Source organism: Capricornis sumatraensis, chromosome 4, assembly GCF_032405125.1.
Source record: "Capricornis sumatraensis isolate serow.1 chromosome 4, serow.2, whole genome shotgun sequence".
Lineage (NCBI taxonomy): Eukaryota > Metazoa > Chordata > Mammalia > Artiodactyla > Bovidae > Capricornis > Capricornis sumatraensis.
In genome coordinates this window covers 85,689,984-85,714,206 of record NC_091072.1, presented here as the reverse complement: position 1 = coordinate 85,714,206, position 24,223 = coordinate 85,689,984, and the positions used below count along the sequence as shown (strand labels likewise).

Genomic DNA, 24,223 nt, shown 5'->3' with positions numbered 1-24,223 from the left:
CTGTATTGTGCCAATAAGGGAAAGCTCTTAAGAAGAATGCTGACCAAGTGAGGACAGCCCAGATAGCTGAATTATTGAGGATAACAAATGCGAGGATGGGAAGAGGAGAACCCAGCTCCCCAACATCTGAAGACCTTCTGTGAGGCAGACATTTCCTTACCTCATTTCATCCTCAAAACAACCTTTCAAGACAGGTGGCACTACATCTTTTTTAAAGATGAGAGGAAAAGACCAAGGTTCCCTGGGGATGGGCTACATTATGTTCTGTATGTCTGTTCCCTGGAGGAGTGCCTTCCCCTTATTTGTTTAAAGAATGAACATTTCTACAGTTTTGTAGGTGGTGCTAGTGGCAGAGAACCTGCTTGACAATGCAGGCAGATGTAAAAGGCACAGGTTTGCTCCCTGGTTTGGGAGGATCCCTGGACAGAGGAGCAACCCACTCCAGTACTCTTGCCTGGAGAATCCATGGACAGAGACTGTCAGGCTGCAGTCCACAGGATCTGACAGTCGGATACAGCTGAAGTGACTTAGCACACACACACCTGGAACTAACTGGACTGGTTACTCTCAAACTCATATATGATTTGGGGAGCATGGTTCTACTTTAGGGACAGAGCAGGCCTATTTCTTAGAGCACACCCCTGGATTTTGTGCTATTATTTCAATTCATTGACAGCATCTCCATTTCTTCTGCTTACCTTTCACCAAGACATATGAGAGACAGAAAGGTCAGTCAAGGGAACCATATCATCATATCACCAAAGATGTCCTAGGGAACCCAAATCTTAGGGTATTTTACAAACTGGTGGGGGGGATAAATTTCCATTAATTATCACAAAAGTTTAAATTCATACCTGACTCAGAAAACATGCAGAAAGGATTTGACTGTCTTTTGACGTAAACCACAAGTCATGCCACTCAGGGTATACTTAGTCACAGCTCCTACACTTTCTAGGGAGGCATTGTTTGTTCTTATTGTTTAAAGGTCACTGAGGTCTTTTCTGGTTCATTTATATGTGGAATCTAGAAAAATGGTTGAAATGAACTTATTTGCAAAGCAGAAATAGAATAACAGATGTAGAGAACAAACTTATGGCTACCAAAGATGTAAGGGGGAGGTTGGATGAATTGGGATTGACATATATACACTACTATGTATAAAGAAGAAAACTAAATCTACTGTATAGCACTGGAAACTCTACTCAGGGCTCTGTGGTGACCTGAATTGGACGGGAATCCAAAAACGAGAGGATATATGTATACATTTAGCTGATTTGTTTTGCTGTATGGTAGAAACTAACACAACATTGTAAAGCAACTATACTCCAATAAAAGTTAACTTTAAAAACATCACTGAGGTCTTTTCTCCCTGACTAAACATAAGAGCAAAAAAGAATGTATCTAACACTGAAGCAGATAACACTGCAGTCACATTTGTTAGTTAGAAAAGAAAAATACTATTTTCCCTTTTCCTATATTTTGAAAATTAGAAACAAGTATCAGAAAAAAAAAGGGTATAACAATTTTGTCTTTACAGAGGATGCTTCAAATGCTGGACTGATGGATGGGTTGGGGCCAAAGAGGACAAGTTAACTGCAATGCCTCTGCTTTTCACAAATGATCTGGCATTTCTAAGCTGCTATACACAGGGAGCAGAAGGGAAATTAACATGGTCTCAGTCCCTCCCTCGGGCCTGAGTCTCATTTAAACACCATAAGAACCACAGGAGGTATTATTTCAGGTCACTGGGACTCTGAGAAGTTAAGAAGCTTGTAGAATTTACATCCGAGTAGTGAGTTTCAATTTAAATTCATACCTAACACAGTAGGTGGTGTTAATATTTGAAGTACCATGTTTTTGCCCCTAAAATGACTCCAGATAAGGAAAAACATTTAAATAACAAAAACTGTTTATATGTGCCCTCATTTTCCAGATAGAATTAAGTCATTCATTTTTCATTGGTCAAGTAGCATATTAACTTATGCTTTTATAATAATGCATAATAATTATTTGGTCTATCTGCTTAGGAAGAATATAGACTTCTTAAAGACAAGAATTTTAGTTTCCAAGTATCTGAAACTCTATTAACAATACAGTAAATGCTGGTTGAAAAATAAGTAAATGAATACTTGAGCAGATGTAGTTTTAAGATTCCTGTTACAGGACAAAATTATCTGTGAATTACACAAAGGAAACAAAAGATTATCATATTCAAGAAAATACAATCTCATAAAATTTCTTATGAAGCTCACATTTTATTGCTTACATTTTTCTTTTGAGACTAAAATCAATCTCCTGACAACTTTTCATCCAAGAAAGGTTTAAAGTATTTCAAACACAACTTTTGACCTTCCACTTTCACTTGAAACTCCATTTTTCCTCATTCAAATGTACATTAAAGTCCATGTACTTCATGTTATGGACTTCCTAGGTGGAACTAGTGGTAAAGAACCTGCCTGCCAATGCAGGAGACTTCACTCTTCTTGCTGGGAGAATCCCATGGACAGAGGCGCCTGGTGGGCTACGGTCTATAGGGTGGCAAAGAATCGCACAAGACTGAAGAGATTTAGCACAGCATGGCACTTCACTTTATTGGTAATCAGAATGAAGGGAATTAACAGGCATGCCCAAATTTCCATGGTAGAGATAGATCTTGCAACAAATTATCCTGATTCCAATGATCACCAATGACTACAATATACTCATCTTGAAACATTCCAATGAGATATGCATATTACCTTTCAAAGGCTTTTGGATTATATTCTGAGCCCTACTAAGGAGGCAAAGAGAAGAGAAGGTTCATATTAATCAGTTAGCATTCTCTTCCATTCATACTACCTGCTGAGAACTTCAGAGAGAGTAAAACATCACATTTGGTTCAGACTTACAACATGAGAGAGCAAATCCTTATTCTTTTCTTATTTCCTGTCAACTTTATTTTTCTCTATATTTACCACCATCTGGCTTGCTTTTTGTACTATGTTTCCTGATTGCATGGTAATTTTTCACACTAGGAGACTTTGTTGGGGATAAAATATGATAATGGAACAAATTCAAAACTATTGCACTTATAAAATTAAATTATTAAATATGATTAAGAAGTATAATACCATTAGGCTGGCCTGTCCAGGAACTCCAGATCAGCATATAAAGCAAAGGTCTCAACTGGGTACTAGCAGTTTAGTCTGATGCATTTTATAACTCTTGAGATGGAGGCAACTTTATTAGCTCATAGTCATTTTGGACTTTTATCCTTGGGTGAAACTGAATTTCACTAACTTTGGTTTGTTTACATATCACTTCCAAACAAGTTTTAAAGTGACAGCCCTAGGCACTTAAGGTGTTCTACCACTAAAGGGTAGCCTAGATGAGCCAGAGTCAGAAAATCAGGTTCTGGCCTCAGTCAGTTTTCACTCCAATCCCAAAGAAGGGCAGTGTTTAAGGGCAGTGTTCAAACTACCACACAATTGTGCTCATTCCCCATGCTAGTAAGGTTATGTTCAACACCCTTCAAGCTAGGCTTCAGCAGTAGAAGCCTATTCAGTAGAAGCTCAATTCAGCTTCTTGAATTGAGAACTTTCAGATGTACAAGCTGGGTTTAGAAAAGACAGAGAAACCAGAGATCAAATTGCTGGCATTCATTTGATCACAGGGAAAGCAAGGGAATTTCAGGAAAACATCTACTTCTGCTTCATTGACTATGCTAAAGTCTTTGACTATGTATAGATCACAACCAACTGTGGAAAATTCTTAGAGATGGTAATATCAGATTATTTTATCTGTCTCCTGAGAAAGATGTATGTGGGTAAAGAAGCAACAGTTAAGACCTTACATGGAACAACTGACTGGTTCAAAATTGGGAAAGGAGTACGATGAGGTTGTATACTGTCACTCTGTTTATTTAACTTATATGCAGAGTTCATCATGCAAAATGCTGGGCTGGATGAGTTACAAGCTGGAATCAAGACTGCCAGTAGAAATATCAACAATGTCAGATATGCAGATGATACCACCCTAATGGCAAAAAGTGAAGAGGAACTGAATAGCCCTTTGATGAGGGTGAAAGGGAAGAGTGAAAAAGATGGCTTAAAACTCAACATTCAAAAAGCGAAGATCATGGCATGCTATCCCATCACTTCACATCAAGGGGAAAAAGTGGAAGCAGTGACTGATTTTCTTTTCTTAGTCCCCAAAATCACTGCAGATGGTGACTGCAGCCATGAAATTAGAAGACACTTGTTCCCTGGAAGGAAGGCTATGACAAACCTAGACAGCTTATTAAAAAGCAGAGACATCACAAAGGTCTGTATTGTTAAAATCCATGGTTTTTCCAGTAGTCATGTAGGGATTTGAGACTTGGATCATAAAGAAAGCTGAGCACCAAAGAAGTGATATTTTCAAATGGTGGTGCTGGAGAAGAATCTTGAGAGTCCCTTGGTCAGCAAGGAGATCAAACCAGTCAATTCTAAAGAAAATCAACTCTGAATACTCACTGGTAGGAGTGATGCTGAAGCTCCAGTACTTTGGCCACCTGATGTGAACAGCTGACTCACTGGAAAAGACCCTGATGCTGGGAATGATTGAAGGCAAAAGGAGAAGAGGGTTGCAGAGGATTAGATGGGTGGATAGCATCACCAATGCAAGGGAACTTTGGCATACTCTGAGAAATAGTGAGGAATAGGGTGGCCTGGCTTGTTGCAGTCCATGGGGTCAGAAAGAGTCAGACACAACTTAGCAACTGAACACCCTCAGCTCTAAAACTTATGTTAGAGTGGACAAGTCACTTTAACTCATTAAGCCTTTGCTTCCTTACTTTAAGAATAAACAGAAGAACTGCCGTGCTGACTCAACAGGATATTTATAAAGAACAAGAGAGGTCACATCTATGAAAATTTTTATAGTGTTATATATATAAAACAGTAAACATGTTTGTTTTTACCATGACATTAATAAATAACTATATTACTGAAGAGGCTAAAAGTGTTGTCCTATTTTTCCTTTTCTGATAATATTTATTTTACATGCTAGAGCTAGGAGTCAGACACAACTGAACGACTTCACTTTCTCTTTTCACCTTCATGCACTGGAGAAGGAAATGGCAACCCACTCCAGTATTCTTGCTTGGAGAATCCCAGGGACGGGGGAGCCTGGTGGGCTGCCATCTATGGGGTCGCACAGAGTCGGACACGACTGAAGTGACTTAGCAGCAGCAGCAGCAGAGTAGTACCAGGTATCAGGTTGGCATAAACGTAATTCTGGTTTTGGACAGTGAACTTTAAATCATTATAACTAGACTCAAAAACATTTTTATTAAACAAAATATTAACCATTACAGTCAACACATTTTTGCAAATGATAAATAAATCTGTCTACTCCTGTAGCATAAAAACTCGTGCTTTGGGATTTGACAAACTCTTGGAAAACATTTTCTGCCTACTGCTGGATTTGGAAGTGTTTTCCCTGCAAAAATTGTCAAAATGCCTGAAGAAGTCATAGTCAGTTGGCAAGAGGCCAGGAGAATATGGCAGATGAGGCAAAACTTTGTGGCCCAATTCACTCAACTTTTGAAGCATTGGTTGTATGATATGCAGTCAGGTGTTGTCATGGAGAAGAATTGGGCCCATTCTGTTGACCAATACCGGCTCCAGATGTTGCAGTTTTGGGGGCATCTCATCAATTTGCTCAGCATACTTTCTCAGATGTAATGATTTCGTTAGGATTCAGAAAGCTGTAGTGGATCAGACTTGTAGCAGACCATCGGACAGTGACCGTGACCTTTTTTTGTGCAAGTTTGGCTTTGGGAAGTGCTTTGGAGCTTCTTCTCAGTCCAACCACTGAGCTGGTTGTTGCTAGTTGTCGTATAAAACTCACTTTTCATCTCTCATCACAATCCAATTGAGAAATGGTTCATTGTTATTGCGAAGAATAAGAGAAGATGACACTTTAATGATGATGCTTTTGATATGTGGTCAGCTCATGAGCCACTGACTTTTGGAGCTTTTTCACCTTTCCAATGTGCTTCAAATGCCAAATGACCATAGAATGGTTGATGTCGAGTTCTTCAGCAACTTCTCGTGCAGTTGTAAGAGGATCAACTTCAATGACCCTCTGTACTGTGAATCTGTTAGCTGTTTGTTAACCACCACTGCACTGTAAAGTTGTAAGCAGTCCCTGGGCCAAATGTGTTGCTGATGTTGTGTGTTATCTCCCCTGCTTTATGGCCCATTTTGAACTCAAATAAGAAAATTGCCCGAATATGCTTTTTTGCCTAACATCATTTCCCTAGTCTAAAATAAATATAAAATAAACGGCAAGTAATAAGGATTAGCAAAAAAAAAAACAAAAAAAAGTGAGAAGTGCACATGAAAATGATGTTTAATATAACCACATTTATTTACAAATGTATTTCAATATAAAATAACAAAGTTCAACAATGCAAAACCACAATTAGTTTTGCACCAACCCAATATTAATGCTTAGTAAATGATAGTTATTAAGATTAGTATTGCAAGGCCATTTTTTCCAAAGCCTTCTATTATCTCTAGTAAACACAAAGAAGTACTGATCCACCAGGGATTAAAGTAAAGCAGTTATGCAAGTGGGAATGATCTGCTCGTCCTATGTAATTGCCTATTTCCCACCCCTACTTTAAGTTAGTAGAAAAGAGAAAGAAGAGATGAATCTGGGAGCATTAATCTAAAAGAAGAGCAGCTTAAAAATAGCAGATTATTTAGAGTGTCCAAAAGAAGTTTATACACCCATAATCCCTTTTACCTGAAGCTGACATAAAAGCTTAAAATTCTGGATTTACTTCTCCTCTTTACTGCAGATTTTCTGTGTAACCTTAAAATGACCCATTTAAACACTTGGTTTTCCCAGGTAAAACTCTGCTACCTTCCACCTGTCCAAGATGGACAAATTTTATGATTATCAAGACATATCAAAATATAGCTTAAGTTCCTCAAAAGAAGCAAGATGCTAACAAATCCAAATGTAGCCAAGTGTTTCCTTACTTTTACTTTATCTCTTTTTCTGTTTTTCCTCTCTCTCCCTCCCTACCACCTAATTATTCACCCATACACATTTTGGTTGTGGTAATAATAATGTGGGAATGACCCTTTTATTAATAAAATAAAAACTTTTAGCTAGAAATTGGAAAATTATTGACATTATAACCAGAGTTTAGAATAAATCACATGAGAATTACTTAAGTGAGTTGTTTTCACATTAATCATCATATTCTTCATAGATCACTACTCTTCCATTTATTTTGACATGTGGAAATATTTTATTGCTCTGTGAGGTAGTACAATAATATAGCAGGAATATATCAGGAAAACAGAACTCTATTTGCTCTGTTCTCTCTTGTGAATAGAGAATAACCTATTCAGCAGCATGTTTGAAATTACTGATTAGAGTCAAAATAGAAAATTGCCTCTTCTAAAAGTTAAATGTAGTGTCTGAAGTATGTAACAGTGTTAAGACCTTAGAAGTCCTATGCTTGATATGACAGGAGGACAATACGGTATGGGTTAGGATATAAACACGACTTATACAAATATAAGATACCTGGATACACTCACACTATATATATATATTTTTTTTTCATAGCAGAGAATAAATATTCTAAGAAATAAACCTATTTCTTTAACTGAAATAGAACATTAATTCATGGATATAGAAATAAAGCCCCTATGAGGCAGACCAGAGAAAACTAAACATGGTAAGATTATATAAAACAATTGTAAGGATGATTTTATGTTTCAATACGTTTTCATATGATCTTTTATGAACTGTTCTTGGTACAAGTCAGAATTAAAACTTGGGGTAGAAAATGGATTTTATAAAAAAATATCAACTTCTACAGATTATTAAGTTTGGGTTGGAAATATAAAGGAGCACTGCCTACTTCATTTTCTACTTGAAAGAGAAGAAGCGAGAAAGAATAAAGAGTAATATACATAAAAAATATTCATTAAAAACAGAATTCTGAATTAAATAACATTTTTAAATGAAAAAATGTAATAGATATTTTCTAGTAAAGGCAATAAAAAACTATTAAGCTGCATTTAAAGATTATTTTAAACTATAAGAAAAATTATGATAGTATTTACTGTATCTTAAGGATAACGGGGGAAAAAATGGAAAAAGAAAAACATATACATGCACACACATGAATACAGACTAGATAAAGTAGGAAAAAACACATTATATGAGGATCCTAAATTAGTCATTTTCCATCCAAATAATAATAATAGCATAGTATACTTTAAAGAAATTGATTTACAGTTTTATGGGCTTAAAATATGAATGTCTGAAGTTATGTACTATGAAAAACCAACAGTTACTTAGCATAGGTAACATCATTTAAGTGTCTAGTCTTCTAACCTCCGATACTAAGGTTCTAGTAAAGTCTGTAGGGAGTTGCCTATTCTGCATCATGTAGACACAGTATAAAATTAACCATCGTTTACCTTATTTTATTATTCCTACTTTCCAGGATTAATATTCAACTACAAGCAACAGCTGTATTGAAGACATTACCTATTAGTTTGTGATAAGCAAAGTACATTAATGACTATCATACATCTTAAGGAATATCAAGATCCTTATAGTCATTTCACTTGATCTCACTGTGAAAAGACTGAGGATTTTGAGAAATACACATTTTATTAAAATCTGAAAACTTGAATCAGCACATTTTACATTAGATATCACAAGTGGACTATATAACAATCATTTCAACTAGGAACACACTGGCTTCACCTCACCGACTAATTAGATTGGCCCTGTCTGTGATCCTTGTTTTATAGGAATACAAAGAAGCACAACAAAAATTCACTTTCTATGCTTTAAACTTGTCAAGTTTAAATGCCTAGAAAAGGGTAGAACAAACAAAAGATTTTGAGAAATAGGACATATGTTAAATTAGGTTGATGAACTAGATTTGTACATAGGATTATAACTGAATTGTATTGTTTGAAAGATTGGTGCTAGGCTTGTTACAATTCCATACCATTACTACATTAAGGACAGTGGATGTGCCTCAGAAAAGCCATGGTATGCCACGTCCAGAAACAAAACTGTTAGGTGCTATACTGACAGATAAGCTTAATAGATATGATAATGGTAAGGAAAAAATGAAAGTAAATGTTAGAGGGGAGGAGAGAACCAATATTAAAATGTAGTTCAGAAAGCTAACAAGGATTATCATTAAAGTCAAATTCACAAAGGGTATGGATATATTCAAGTTGGAGTTTCTTAGTAAATTCCAACTTAATTTAATCGGTCCTTGGGCCGTAGTTACTGCTTTAACTAATTCACTCTTCTGAAATTACCACTGAATAATTCATTATAACCCAAGCAATTAAAAAAAAATCAAAAGTCCCCAAAACAAACGGTTTACTGGGTAAAATATATTTTACATAATTTGTATTTTTCTAATGAATAATTTTATGTATAACGGAAAGCTTCTGAAAACATAGCTTTTCACCAATAACCAGATTCTCAGCAAAAATCATGGCTTTTCTCTAACCCATATTCTGTTACCTAGGATCTTAAAAGTCTTCTCTTGGAACAATCTTACATAGCTCTTATGACAATTTGAAATGCTGTATTAAACTGTGAATTTATTTAATGTGTTGTTTCCTGCACCAGCCTGTATACTCTATAAGGCCAAGGACTGTGTCTCCTGTATTCATTGCTATGTATCTAGTACAAAATCAACCATCAAAAATGGGTTTAACATTGAATGAATGAAATAGTCAAACCCCCACTATTCACTCGGCTTCACCCACAACACACATACAACTTTGAGAATTACTGTGAAAACTAGAAAATGAGGAACTTTTGTATATTTCCTACTTCTTTGCTCCCAGTCCATCCCTGGTCTACTGTACTCTAGTTGTAAAGGACATACTTCTATTAATGTTCTTATCACATTGTATTGTAACTGACTGTCCTAAAAGGAAATGAACTAGTTGTGTGTCCACCGATCTCTAATAAATGCCAGGTTTATCCTTTGGTTTACTTTTTAATGTGAATCATGAAATAGCTTATGAAAAATGATACACTTAGTAGCTCAGAATAAAAGAAACTAATTGATGGCATAAAAAAGAAATTGTAAGAAATCAAATAAAGCCAATAATTACAATGAACAAAATAAGTCACTTCCTTCTAGTTAAAATTTGGTAAGACTTTTAAACTATACAGTTTTTTAAAAATACTGTACGGTTAAGTATCTCCCAAAAGGAGACTTCTACACATTTAATAAAAACAAATCTCCATGAGTCCTACTATTTTTTTCCATATAAAATAATTCCTCACAATCTTTTCATTAAAAAGTTAGAAAGAAATACATACATGATGGTGTTAATGCCTGAGAGCTGTTGGAACATTTGTAGACCACAACCCACAATTAACGCTCGGCGAGTTGGGGGATAACTCAGCATTCTGCAGATCACAGGTCCAGCTTTTTAAAAAAAAGAAGGAAAAAGAAGGACACATCTATTATTTTTAGCTCCCACAGTAATTATTCCCATTAGGATAAATTTCCCCAAATCTGTATGGAATCAACACAACTTGGCATTTAAAAATAGAACATGTGTACTTTTATAGAAATAGGGGCATAATATATTTTTGAAAACAGTAAATATTTGAGTTGAAACTATAAAATCAACTAGAGAGAATTCAAGTTAAAACATTTTAGGGATACTAGGGGGAAGATCTACATAACTGTAATGGTTAGAAATTCTTTTTCCTTAAATTTCTAAGAGCTGTAACAAACACTCTGTTCTTCTGCTTGCAGGCAATTAATTACTATTTAAAATCCGCTCAATGTGGGACAACTTACAAAGTTACTGGAAAAATTGCTTTAATCAACTAAAAGAATGGCATTCATTAAAAAACAATTAAACAAGGAACAGAATTTATTACAATTTATTTGACTAAAGGGAGAAGGCAATGGCACACCACTCCAGTACTCTTGCCTGGAAAATCCCATGGACGGAGGAGCCTGGAAGGCTGCATGCAGTCCATGGGGTCGCTGAGGGTCGGACACGACTAAGCGACTTCACTTTCACTTTGCACTTTCATGCATTGGAGAAGGAAATGGCAACCCACTCCAGTGTTTTGCCTGGAGAATCCCAGGGACAGCAGAGCCTGGTGGGCTGCTGTCTATGGGGTCGCACAGAGTCAGACACAACTGAAGCGACTTAGCAGCAGTAGCAGCAGCATTTGACTAAAGTAACAAAATTAATTCCAATGTATTTAAAGTTAAGGAATCCGACTGTGACATCAGACTCAGTTATGAATGAAATGAGTATTATTAATAAAAATACCCAAAAGATAATAAAGAGATAAAATTTAAAATCTATTTTATATAGGTATATGTATGATATTTCTAGATTTTTTAATAGTTTCCTAGTGGTATTAAATGATAATTTAAAAATATCAATGGGCTTTCAAAATGGGTGTCTCTATATCAGAATCTAGATCAATTCTGAAAAGCTCTAGATCTGAACCCTCAGGCCTTAAGTAAGGTAACTAACCAATTAAGGCCTATCATTTGGACATAACTACCCAAAGTGCCCCTTCTATTCCCAGAAGTGCTTGTTACAACTTCACAGAGGCATGCTGTATAGTGTCATTATGGTGCCAGAGTTGACTAAAAGGATCTTTAGTATTCCTGCTGTATAAGAAATAGCCTGCGATCACTAGGAAGTTAATTGCTTCATTAGAGGAATTTTTCCTGGAGGCTATTTTTTTTTTTTTAAGTAAACTCTAAACCATGTCATTGGAAGGACTAATGTTGAAGTTGAAACTTCAATAATTTGGCCACCTGATGCGAAGAGCTGAGTCATTTGAAAAGACCCTGATGCTGGGAAAGACTGAGGGCAGGAGAAGGGGACAAGAGAGGATGAAATGGTTGGATGGCATCACTGACTCAATGGACATGGGTTGGGTAGACTCCGGCAATTTGTGATGGACAGGGAGGCCTGGCGTGCTGCGGTTCATGGGGTTGCAATGAATCAGACATGACTGAGCAACTGAATTGATGCTGATACTGAAACCAAGTCAGGTAGAAATCTACCTGAGAAATGAGAAAATTTCGCTATTTTGGAATCTTCTGGAAATCTATATTCCAGTTCACATAAATGGAATAGAATGTGCTATTGTCTCAGCAATACAAGTTCATACAGGATGTCAAGACAGGGCATTAGTTAGTACTGAAGATTGCTGGGTAAAGATATTCATCTCTACATAGTAACAATTATAATTGCATGAAGACTTGATTGACTTCCAACAATTTTGTCTCTAGATGGTAAGACTGGACACACCCATTTAGAAAGTAGGCTAAGAGTATTATAAATGTCAAGTTGTTTTATATTTAAGTAAAGTTTTAAGAAGGTTGTTTCAAATAGGTAGCTTTTATGAAAATATAGAAATATATTTGGGTCACTTCTCTGAAAAGCAGACTCATCTGCAAACTTAGAAATCTATGAATGAGCCACAAAATAAGGACTGTGCACACCATCAATTAAATACCTACCTATTTCCATAAATCAAAAAATTCATATAAAAGATTATTCAGTGATCAAGTTGATTGTTTGTTATCCCATGGACTGTAGCACCCAGGCTCCTATGTCTTTACAGAATCAGACTTTACTTTCACCACCAGACATATCCACAGTTGAACACTGTTTACAATTTGGCCCATTACTTAATTCTTTCAGGAGTATTTAGTGATTGCCTTCCATCCTTCCCTAGTAGCATACTGGACACCTTCCCATCTGGGGGGACTCATCATCCAGTGTCATATATTTGCGCCTTTTCATACTGTTAATGGGGTTTCTTGCAACAAGAATGACAGTGGGTTGCCTCCTCCAGTGGACCATGTTTTGTCAAAGCTCTTCACTATGATACATCTGTCTTGGGCGGCCTTGTACAGCATGGCTCAAAGCTTCATTGAGTTATGCAAGCCCTTTAACCACGACAAGAATGTGATCCATGAAGGGGAAAAGATTATAATTTACTTTATATACCATGAAAAAATTTAAAGACCACTATGATGTGACAAAACAGAGCAAAACAAAAAACACCCAAACCCATTTTTCAGCTTTTAGGAAACTCCATAGATGAGAAACTAGTCTTCTGTAAGAAATCTATCATAATCTTTGGATAGATGTATTTATTTTCTCTATTAACCTGTTTCATGACTTGATAGTTTAAGCAATACTGATATTGGAGGGCAGAAAAATAAAGAGAAAATGATGACAAATTAGGATTAAAGTTTTATTAGCCAAAATAACAAGAGATAAATTATCACACAACATCCCATATTTATTTCCTAGTTTTTTTTTTTTTTTTTTAAATCTGGGTTTTGAGAAACAGAGCTGGAGTAATCAGGTTCTGTGACTTTACACTATACTCGAAAGCTACAGGAAACAAAACAGCATGGTACTGGCACAAAATCAGAAATATAGATCAATGGAACATAATAGAAAGTCTGGAGATAAACACAAGCACCTATGGTCATCTAATCTATGATAAAGGAGGCAAGAACAAGACATGGAAAAACAGACTGGCTCTAAATTAGGAAAGGAGTACATCAAGGTTGTATATTGTCAACCTGGTTATCTAACTTATATGCAGAGTACATCACTGCAAATGTTGGGCTGGATGAAACACAAGCTGGAATGAAGATTGCTGGGAAAAATATTAATAACCTCAGATATGCAGATGATACCAACCTTTTGCCAGAAGGTGAAGAGGACTTGAAGAGCCTCTTGATGAAAGTGAAAGAGGACAGTGAAATGCTGGCTTAAAAGTCAACATTCAAAAAACAAAGATCATGGTATCCAGTTCCATCATTCATTCATTCATTATTTCATTTCAGTTGCTTATTCATGTCCAACTCTTTGTGACCCAATGGACTGCAGCACACCAGGCCTCCCTGTCCATCACCAACTCCCAGAACTTACTCAAACTCATGTCCATTGAGTCAGTGATGACATCCAACTATCTCATCCTCTGTCGTCCCCTTCACCTCCTGCCATCAATATTTCCCAGCATCATGGTCTTTTCAATTGAGCCAGCTCCTCGCATCAGGTGGCCACAGTATTGCAGTTTCAGCTTCAACCTCAGTCCTTCCAATCAACAACCAGGACTGAACTCCTTTAGGATAAACTAGCTGGATCTTGCAGTCCAAGGGACTCTCAAGAGTCTTCTCCAACACCACAGTTCAAAAACATCAATTCTTCGGCACTCAGCTTTCTTTATAGTCCAACTCTCATATCCATATATGACTACTGGAAAAACAATAGCTTTGACTAGACAGTCCTTTGTTGGCAAAGTAATGTCTCTGCTTTTGAATAAGCTGTCTAGGTTGGTCATAACTTTTCTTCCAAGGAGCAAACGTCTTTTAATTTCATGGCTATAATCAACATCTGCAGTGATTTTGGAGCTCAAAAAATAAAGGCTGACACTGTTTCCACTGTTTCCCTATCTATTTGCCATGATGTGATCGGACTGGATGCCATGATCTTAGTTTTCTGAACGTTGAGCTTTAAGCCGTTTTCACTCTCTTTCACTTTCATCAAGAGGCTCTTTAGTTCTTCTTCACTTTCTGCCATAAGGGTGGTGTCATCTGCACATCTGAGGTTATTGATCTTTCTCCCCACAATCTTGATTCCAGCTTGGGCTTCATCCAGCCCAGCGTTTCTCATGACGTACTCTGCATGTAAGTTAATAAGCAGGGTGACAATATACAGCCTTGATGTACTCCTTTCCTAATTTGGAACCAGTCTGTTGTTCCATGTCCAATTCTAACTGTTGCTTCCTGACCTGCATACAGATTTCTCAAGAGGCAGGTCAGGTGGTCTGGTATTCCTATCTCTTTTAAGAATTTTCCAGATTTTATTGTGATCCACACAGTCAAAGGCTTTGGCATAGTCAACAGAGCAGAGATAGATGTTTTTCTGGAACTTTCTTGATTTCTCCATGATCCAACAGATGTTGGCAATTTGATCTCTGGTTCCTCTGCCTTTTCTAAAACCAGCTTGAACATCTGAAAGTTCATGGTTCACATATTGGAGAATTTTGAGCACTACTTTACTAGCGTGAGATGAGTGCAATTGTGTGGTTTGAGCATTTTTTGGCATTGCCTTTCTTTGGAATTGGAATGAAAACTGACCTTTTCCAGTCCTGTGGCCACTGCTGAGTTTTCCAAATTTGCTGGCATAATGAGTGCAGCACTTTCACAGCATCATCTTTCAGGACTTGAAATAGCTCAACTGGAATGCCATCACCTCCACTAGCTTTGTTTGTAGTGATGCTTCCTAAGGCCCACTTGAATTCCCATCCATGATGTCTGGTTCTAGGTGAGTGATCACACCATCATGAATATCTGGGTCATGAAGATCTTTTTTGTATAGTTCTTCTATGTATTTTTGCCACCTCTTCTTAATATCTTCTGCTTCTGTTAGGTCCATATATTTTCTTTCCTTTTTTATGCCCATCTTTGCATGAAAAGTTCCCTTGATAGCTCTAATTTTCTTAAAGTGATCTCTAGTCTTTCCCATTCCATCTGGTTCCATTACTTCATGGCAAATAGATGGGAAACAATGCAAACAGTGACAGGCTTTATTTTCCTGGGCTCCAAAATCACTGCAGATGGTGACTGCAGCCATGGGAAAAAAAAAAAAAAAAAAGACATTTTCTCCTTGGAAGAAAAGCTAGGACCAACCTAGACAGCTTATTAAAAAGTAGAGACTTTTTGGACTGAATGATCAAACCAATCAGTCCTAAAGGAAATCAGTCCTAAATATTCATTGGAAGGACTGATGCTGAAGCTGAAACTCCAATACTTTGGCCACCTGATGCGAAGAACTGACTCACTGGAGAAGACCCTGATATTGGGAAAGATTGAAGGCAGGGGAGAAGGGGATGACAGAGAGTGAGATGGTTGGACGGCATCATCAATTTGATGGACATGAGTTTGAGCAATCTCTGGGAGTTGGTTATGGACAGGGAAGACTGGCAGGCTGCAGTAAATGGGGTCTCAAAGAGTCGGACATGGCTGAGTGACTGAACTGAACTGAACTGAAAGAAAGACATTTTCCTCACTAATTGGTGCTAAGAGAACTAGACAGCTACATGTAAAATAATAAAGTTAGAACATTTTCTAGCACCACACACAAAAATAAACTCAAAACTGATTAAAGACTTAAGTGAAGGCTAGATCTATAGAAATCTTAGAATAAAACATAGGCAAAACACTTTCTAACATAAATTGCATCAAGATCTTTTTTGATATATCTCCTTTATTTTATTTTGAAAATTAAAAAAGATAAACAAATGGGGCGTAATTAAACTTAAAACCTTTTGCACAGCAAAGAAACTGTAAATAAAATGAATAGACAACCACATAATGGGAGAAAATATTTGCCAACAAAGCAGCTGACAAAGGAGTAATATCTCTAATATACAAATAGCTCATGCAGCTCAATATAAAAAATTAAAAACAACAAACAATCCAATCAAGAAATGGATGAAAGATCGTATTTCTCCAAAGAGGACATACAGATGGCCAAAGGACACACGAAAAGATCACTAATTATTAGAGAAATGCAAATAAAAAATACATGAGGTATCAACCTCACACAGGTCAGAATGGCCACCATCAAAAAAATCTGTAAACAATCAATGCTAGAGAGGATGTGGAGAAAAGTGAACCCTCCTACACTGTTGGTGGGAATGTAGATTGGTACATATGGAGAAAAGTATGAGGATCCTTAAACTAGAGGTAGAGCTACCATGTGATCCTGTCATCTGGAGAAAATAATAATTTGAAAAGATACACGCATCCACTGTTTATTACAGCACTATTTACAGTAGCCAGGACATGGAAGCAACATAAATGTTCATCAACAGAGGAATGCATAAAAAGATCTGGTATATGTGTATATATACAATGGAATATTACTAAGCCATGAAGCAGAATGAAATAATGTCATCTGCAGCAACACAGATGGACCTAGAGAGTGTCACAATGAATTAAGTCAGACAGAGAAATAAAAAAATCATATGACTTTGTTTACATGTAGAAACTAAAAAAAAATGTTACAAAATGAACTTATTTACAAAACAGAGTCACAGATGTAGAAAACACACTTATGATTACCAGGGGGAAACAAGGGGAGGGATAAATTGGGAGATTGGGATTAACATATGTACACTACCATATACAAGATAGATAACTAATAAGGACCTTCTGTACATAGGTTCTCAAAACTCTGTAATGACCTATATGGGAAAAGAATCTAATAAAGAGTAGATATATGTATATGTATACTCGATTCACTTTGCTGAAGAGCTGAAACTAACACCATGTTTTAAATCAACTATACTACAATAAAAATGAAAAACAATATTATAGATAAAAAATATGGTTACCTCTGGGTTTTAGACTTTCTTTTGGTTTGGAATTCCTGATAATAATAAACAATGGTAGTTCCTCTATTATACTGGAATATTTTTTAAAGATAAATTTTGGTCATAGCAGCTATACATCTGATTATGCACAAACAGATTGAAAGAATTTAAAATCATAAACCAAGCCTTATTAGGCAGTAAAACTAACTTCATGAATGCAAACCATTAATCTTCATTTTATGCAAGCTATGAGGCAAGAAATGTTCAAATATACTAATAGGTCAAATGTGAAAATTTAAAATGCATGCTCTACTTATAAAATTTCTTTTGACTTTTATAATTAAAAACATTTTATGTACACAAACATTTCACAGTTTATTGTTAACGAAACATTTGTCTTTGAAAAACAGAAATTCCCACACAGTAAAAACTAAAACCTCTAGATAACTAAAGCAAAATGGAAATGCAGAATATAAAATATAATACATAATAAAACAATACAGGCAAAAACTCCAAATGGGTTTATCTTTTCCATCATTCTGAACACCTCATACTAAGTATCAATAACTTTCACAATGATCATCCATTTGTGGCAGGGGCTCTGGTGGAAGGGCTGTAAAGGACAGTCTGACAAGTACAGCCATTCCTGTGGTCAGGCTGACTGTGAAGAAGCTGAGCCCACAGAAGTTTCTCCAGGTATGATTAAAAAATGCACTAGACCACACTTTGTATAAAATTCCAGGTCCTGACTTCCACTTTCAGATGAGATGAAGTAACAGTTATCAGATTTACCTCTAATATGCAACAATTAAAAAGCCATGCAACAATGCATGAAACAATACTTCACATGATAAGGAGACAAAGAATACGACTCCTGAGATTCAGGAAGTAAATGAGATGAACCCTACAAATGCCCCAGCTAAAATCTGGAATAAAGTATTCAGGCAGTAATACAGAAGGTTGCAGTATGGGGAGGGGAAAGCAGGCAAACTGATGGCCACCTTAAGTTGAAACAATGCAGCTCAGGACCCAGGTGACTAGAGTTCATGGGGCAGAGTGCTGGAGAGAACAGAATGTCACAGAGAGGACACGGGAGACATGAGCACTCTAGATTTTTCAGTTGAGGACAGATCAGTAAATGTTTTGTGAAGAAACTACCCCAGGCAGGGGAAAGAGTCGCAGGAAAGAACTAAAGTAATGAACTCCAGGAATTTACACAGGACTACCATAAGGAAGAATATTCAGAAGAGTTTTACCTCAGTAATATATATATTTAGTCCAAGATTAAACACTGCTTGGACACCATCTAAAACAGTTAAAGACTCAAATGCTTCCAAGTAAGTGAGTAGCATCCCAGAACCAAGTTCAGCAGTAAGATAAAATTTAATAGTTCTGGCATACCATAAAAAAGTACCAGGCATGCAAAACGGTGGGAAAGTACAACTTGTAATGATAAAGAGTTTAATTTAGCAAGAGGACATAACAACCCAAAATGTCTTTGCTCCTAATAAAAGCTTCAAATTGTATGAAGCATAAAACACAACTGCAGGGGAAAACAGAAAAACCGAAAGTTATACTTAGATATTTCATTACCTCTTTCTGAGTAATAGTAAAAGTAGGCTAAGCAAAGATAATCAGCAAAGATACAGAAGACATCAACAACATGATAAACAAATTTGATCTAACATTCAGACAACATCCTATGGACCAAATGTTCTTTTCAACAGTAAATGCATGTTAAATGTCTTAGAACATTTATTGAGATAGATTATATTCTGAGCTCTAAAACTGGCCTCAATTAATTTAAAAGGATTCAAGTCATACAGAGACTGTTCTCTGATTATAATAAAATTAACATACAAATCAATAAATAGAAAGATAATTGGAAAACTCCCCCCAGATCAGAACCTGAATAACAAATTTCCATGGATCAAAGAAATAATGGGAAATTAGAAAGTATTCTGAACTAAAATAATATGAAAATGCATCATACAAAAACTTGTAGAATGGAGCTAATAGAACAGAGGAAAATTTATAGCAATGACCTTGGTTTCCACCTTACAAAATCAGAAGAGGTACAAAAGAAACCCCCCAAAAGCACAAGATAAAATAATAATAAAGATCAGAATGGAAATCCATGAAATAGATAAGGAGACAACTGAGAAAAAAAATCAATCAAATGAAACCAAAATCTGGCTTGTTGAAAATATCAATAAAATTGATAAACTTTGAGCCAGATTGTAGAAAGCTAAATAATGGCCCCTCAAAAGATATAAATATCTCCTAATCCCTAGATATTGTTAACATTACCTCAGATGTCAAAGAATAGTGTTTGTGGTTGTGAGTAAGGATTTTTCATATGGGAAGATTATCCTGGATTATTCCATTTGGGCCTAAAAGCTATCACATGTAACCCAATAAGAGGGAGGCAAAAAGAGATTCAGACAGAATAGGAGAAGGCAATGTGACCATAAGTGCATATGTTGAATTGATGTACCCATAAGCCAAGGAATGTTGGTTAATTTTTTTTTTTTTTTAAGCAAGAAACAGATTTCCCTCTGGAGTCTCTAGTAGGTGCATAGCCCTGCAGACACTTTGATTTCAACCTAGTAAAACTTATTTTGAACCGGACTGTGAGAATAAATTTCTACTGTTTTACATTACCAAGTTTGTGGTAATTTGTTACAAGAGTCATAGGAAAAGACCAGGGAAAAAAAGAGAGAAGACACAAATCACCAACATCATAAATGAAAGAACTAAAATCAATACAGATATCTACAGATATCATGGGAAATGCTGGGCTGGAAGAAGCACAAGCTGGAATCAAGATTGCCAGGAGAAATATCAATAAGCTCAGATATGCAGATGACACCACCCTTATGTCAGAAAGTGAAGAGGAACTAAAAAGCCTCTTGATGAAAGTTAAAGAGGAGAGTGAAAAAGTTGGCTTAAAGCTCAACATTTAGAAAACTAAGATCATGGCATCTGGTCCCATCACTTCATGGGAAATAGATGGGGAAACAGTGGCAGATTTTATTTTGGGGGGGGGCTCCAAAATCACTGCAGATGGTGACTGCAGCCATGAAATTAAAAGATGCTTACTCCTTGGAAGAAAAGTTATGACCAACCTAGATAGCATATTCCCAAGAAGAGACATTACTTTGCCAACAAAGGCCTGTCTAGTCAAGGCTATGGTGTTTCCAGTGGTCATGTATGGATGTGAGAGTTGGACTGTGAAGAAAGCTGAGCGCCAAATAATTGATGTTTTTGAACTGTGGTGTTGGAGAAGACTCTTGAGAGTCCCTTGGACTGCAAGGAGATCTAACCAGGCTGTTCTAAAGGAGATCAGCTCTTTTCCTGGCTTGCAGAGGGCCACCTTCACACTGTACGCTCCCATGGCCTTTCACCAGTACATGTGCAGAGAGAAAAAGGAAGGGAGGAAAGGAGGGAGGGATGGAAGACGGCGGAGGGTGGGGTGGGGAGAGAAAGAGAGACAGAAGTGTCTGCTTTCTTCATGAGAGAAGGTCCTACTCTCATGACCTCATCTAAACTAACTACCACCCAAAGGTCCCATCTTCAAATACCATCCCATCAGGCATTTAGAGCTTCAACATATAAATTTTGGGGAGACACAAACATTCAGTCCATAACACCAAGAGTATTAGGTACCTGCTCAAATCTCAGTGTATCTCCTAGTATTTCAATAGCTCTTCATGCCTTATAACTCATTTTTCATCATCATAAGAGTCTTACCAATAAGAAAGAACATGTAATATTAATGAGGAAAGAAGCACATAGAGTTCAGGCAACTATCCAAAGGTCACAAACTAATAAGCATGGTATGTAGAGCTAAGAATTGATCTAACATCTGTTCATGCCATAAATGTCAAGTAATTTTATATGTATATTTAAATAAGCTGATTGTCCTTAGCATAAAAAAATGACAAACATGAACATGATGAGTAACAAAACACAAAACTAGAGCACTTTCAATACAGGAATATATATACTCTGTGTTTATGAGACTTCAATCCCTCAGTCTCTTTGCCTTTCATGTTTTTAGAGGCCTTACTTGCCTGCAGCCATGAAATTAAAAGATGCTTCCTCCTTGGAAGGAAAGTGATGACCAACCTAGACAGCATATTTAAAAGCAGAGACATTACTTTGCCAACAAAGGTCTGTTTAGTCAAGGCTATGGTTTTTCCAGTGGTCAGGTATGGATGTGAGAGTTGGACTGTGAAGAAAGCTGAGTGCCAGAGAATTGATGCTTTTGAACTGTGGTGTTGGAGAAGACTCTTGAGAGTCCCTTGGACAGCAAGGAGATCCAACCAGTCCATCCTAAAGGAGATCAGCCCTCGGTGTTCATTGGAAGGACTGATGTTGAAGCTGAAATTCCAATACTTTGGCCATCTGATGCAAAGCTGACTGATTTGAAAAGCCCTGATGCTGGGAAAGATTGAAGGTGGGAGAAGAAGGGGACAAAAGAGGATGAGATGGCTGGATGGCATCACTGACTCAGTGGAAATGAGTTTGGGTAGGCTCTGGGAGTTGGTGATGGACAGGGAGGCCTGGCATGCTGGAGTTCATGGGATTGCAAAGAGTTGGACACGACTGAGTGACTGAACTGAACTGCCATTATCCCCAGCCTTAATTCCCAAGTTACCTATTTCAAGTCATTCATTTCAATCTGTTCTTTTCTCCATTCCTCTATCTAGGGAGTTGAGCATCATTTACAAATAATTAGGAAAACAGGCCATCCTGGTTTCACGCCAAATTAAGCATTTCTATCAGTCAGGCCCTCCATGCTGGCCAGAGGATCTCCATTCATCTTGAGCTGACTTTCAATTAGATTTCCATAAGATCTATTTCAAACACTCCATCTCCTTGGAATTCTGTTATTCTCTGCAGCCTCTCAGACCAAATATTCCCTCGTCCACTTCTCACACCTGAAGCACCAACCATGAGTCTACTCTTTGCTAGGTACAGAAACAGAAAGAGGCTCTGTCTTGGAAGACTCCATAATATTGGGGTGGGGAGGGAGTCATGCACAGAAATGAAACAAGCTACTGCACATCAGTTTAAGGGCTCTAACAGAGGTACATGTAAAGTATTATGAATCTGAGGAATAGGGAAGAACCCAGAAAGGGTGTGCAAGCTCAAGGACATGTAAAGAGAAGTCATCATTTCTGTCCCTAGACCCTATGTTACCTAATTTCATATTAATACAGGATTTTTTATTTAAGTGTCATTTGGCTATCATTCCCTCTTCCTACTTCCCAAATCCAGTGAGCTGCCAAATTCTAATGAAAATTAATGAATATACACCTGACTCGTTTCCACAAAATATCAGGAAAATTCTTGCTTTTCCTTCTGTGCCCTCTTTGCCTACCCAGCTCTCTACTTTCCTGCTTGGCGCTTATCTGTGTCCTTGGTGAGACCACATGGCAGTGGACAGTACTTGCACAGGTCGCCATGGAAATTCCAGCTCCACTGCTCAGCCACTGGTGAGGTCTTTCACATGTTATTCAATTTTGCTAAGCCTTTATCTCCTCCTTAGTTAATTGGACATAGTAGTATAAGTTATAATTATGAAGATAGAGATAGTTAGCTTCATGGCATACACTATGTCATGGTTAATTTACATGTCACCTTCACTGGGTTACAGGGTACCCATATATTTGATTAAACATTATTTCTGGATATGTCTATGAAGGTATGTCTAGATAGGATTAACATTTAAATTGGTAGACTGGGTAAAGCAGATTGCCCTCCTCAATATGGGTTCGGACATGCATGCTAAGTCACTTCAGTCATGTCCAACTCTTTGTGACCCCATGAACTGCAGCCCACCAGGCTACTCTGTGCGTGGGATTCTCCAGGCAAGAATACTGGAGTGGGCTGCACAAGCTGGAATCAAAATTGCTAGGAGAAATATCAATAATCTCAGATATGCAGATGACACCACCCTTATGGCAAAAGCAATGAAGAACTAAAGACCCTCTTGATGAAAACGGAAGAAGAGAGTGAAACGCTGGCTCAAAAATGAACATTTGAAAAAACAAAGATATGGCATCTGTTCCCATCACTTCATGGCAAACAGACAGGGAAAGAATGGGAATGGTGATGGACTTAATTTTCTTGGGTTCCAAAACTCATAGCAGATGGGGACTGCAGCCATGAAATTAAAAGATGCTCGCTCCTTGGAAGAAAAGCTATGACCAATCTAGATAGCATATTAAAAAGCAGAGACATTACTTTGCCAACAAAGGTCCATCTAGTCAAAGCTCTGGTATTTCCAGTGGTCATGTATGGAGGTGAGATTTGGACCACAAAGAAGGCTGAGCACCAAAGAACTGATGCCTTTGAAGTGTGGTGCTGGAGAAGACTCTTGAGAGTTCCTTGGGCTGCAAGGAGATAAAACCATTCAATCCTAAAGGAAATCAGTCCTGGATATTCACTGGAAGAACTGATGCTGAAGCTGAAGCTCCAATACTTTGGCCACCTGATGTAAAGAGCTGACTAATTAGAAAAGACCCTGATGCTGGGAAAGATTGAAGGCGGGAGGTGAAGGGGACAGCAGAGGACGAGATGGTTGGATGGCATCACTGATTCAATGGACATGAGTCTGAACAAGCTCCAGGAGATGGTGAAGGACAGGGAAGTCTGGTGTGCTGCAGTCCATTGGGTCGCAAAGAGTTGGACACAACTAAGTTACTGAACAACAACAACTAAGATCCTAAGTACAGCCATGCTGTTTTTTCCTTCAATATGCAGCAGATGATGTTTGTGA

General features: G+C 37.2%; 1 protein-coding gene across 1 annotated transcript in view; it reads right to left on the bottom strand.

The window, feature by feature from the left end:
* The window catches only part of SLC2A13 (solute carrier family 2 member 13), a 521,409-nt gene that overhangs the window by 274,612 nt on the left and 222,574 nt on the right, over positions 1-24,223 (bottom strand). The window contains exon 4 of the mRNA XM_068972019.1: positions 10,363-10,471. Within this exon, the coding sequence (XP_068828120.1) occupies positions 10,363-10,471 (109 nt within the window). The remainder of the gene's footprint in view (positions 1-10,362; positions 10,472-24,223) is intronic.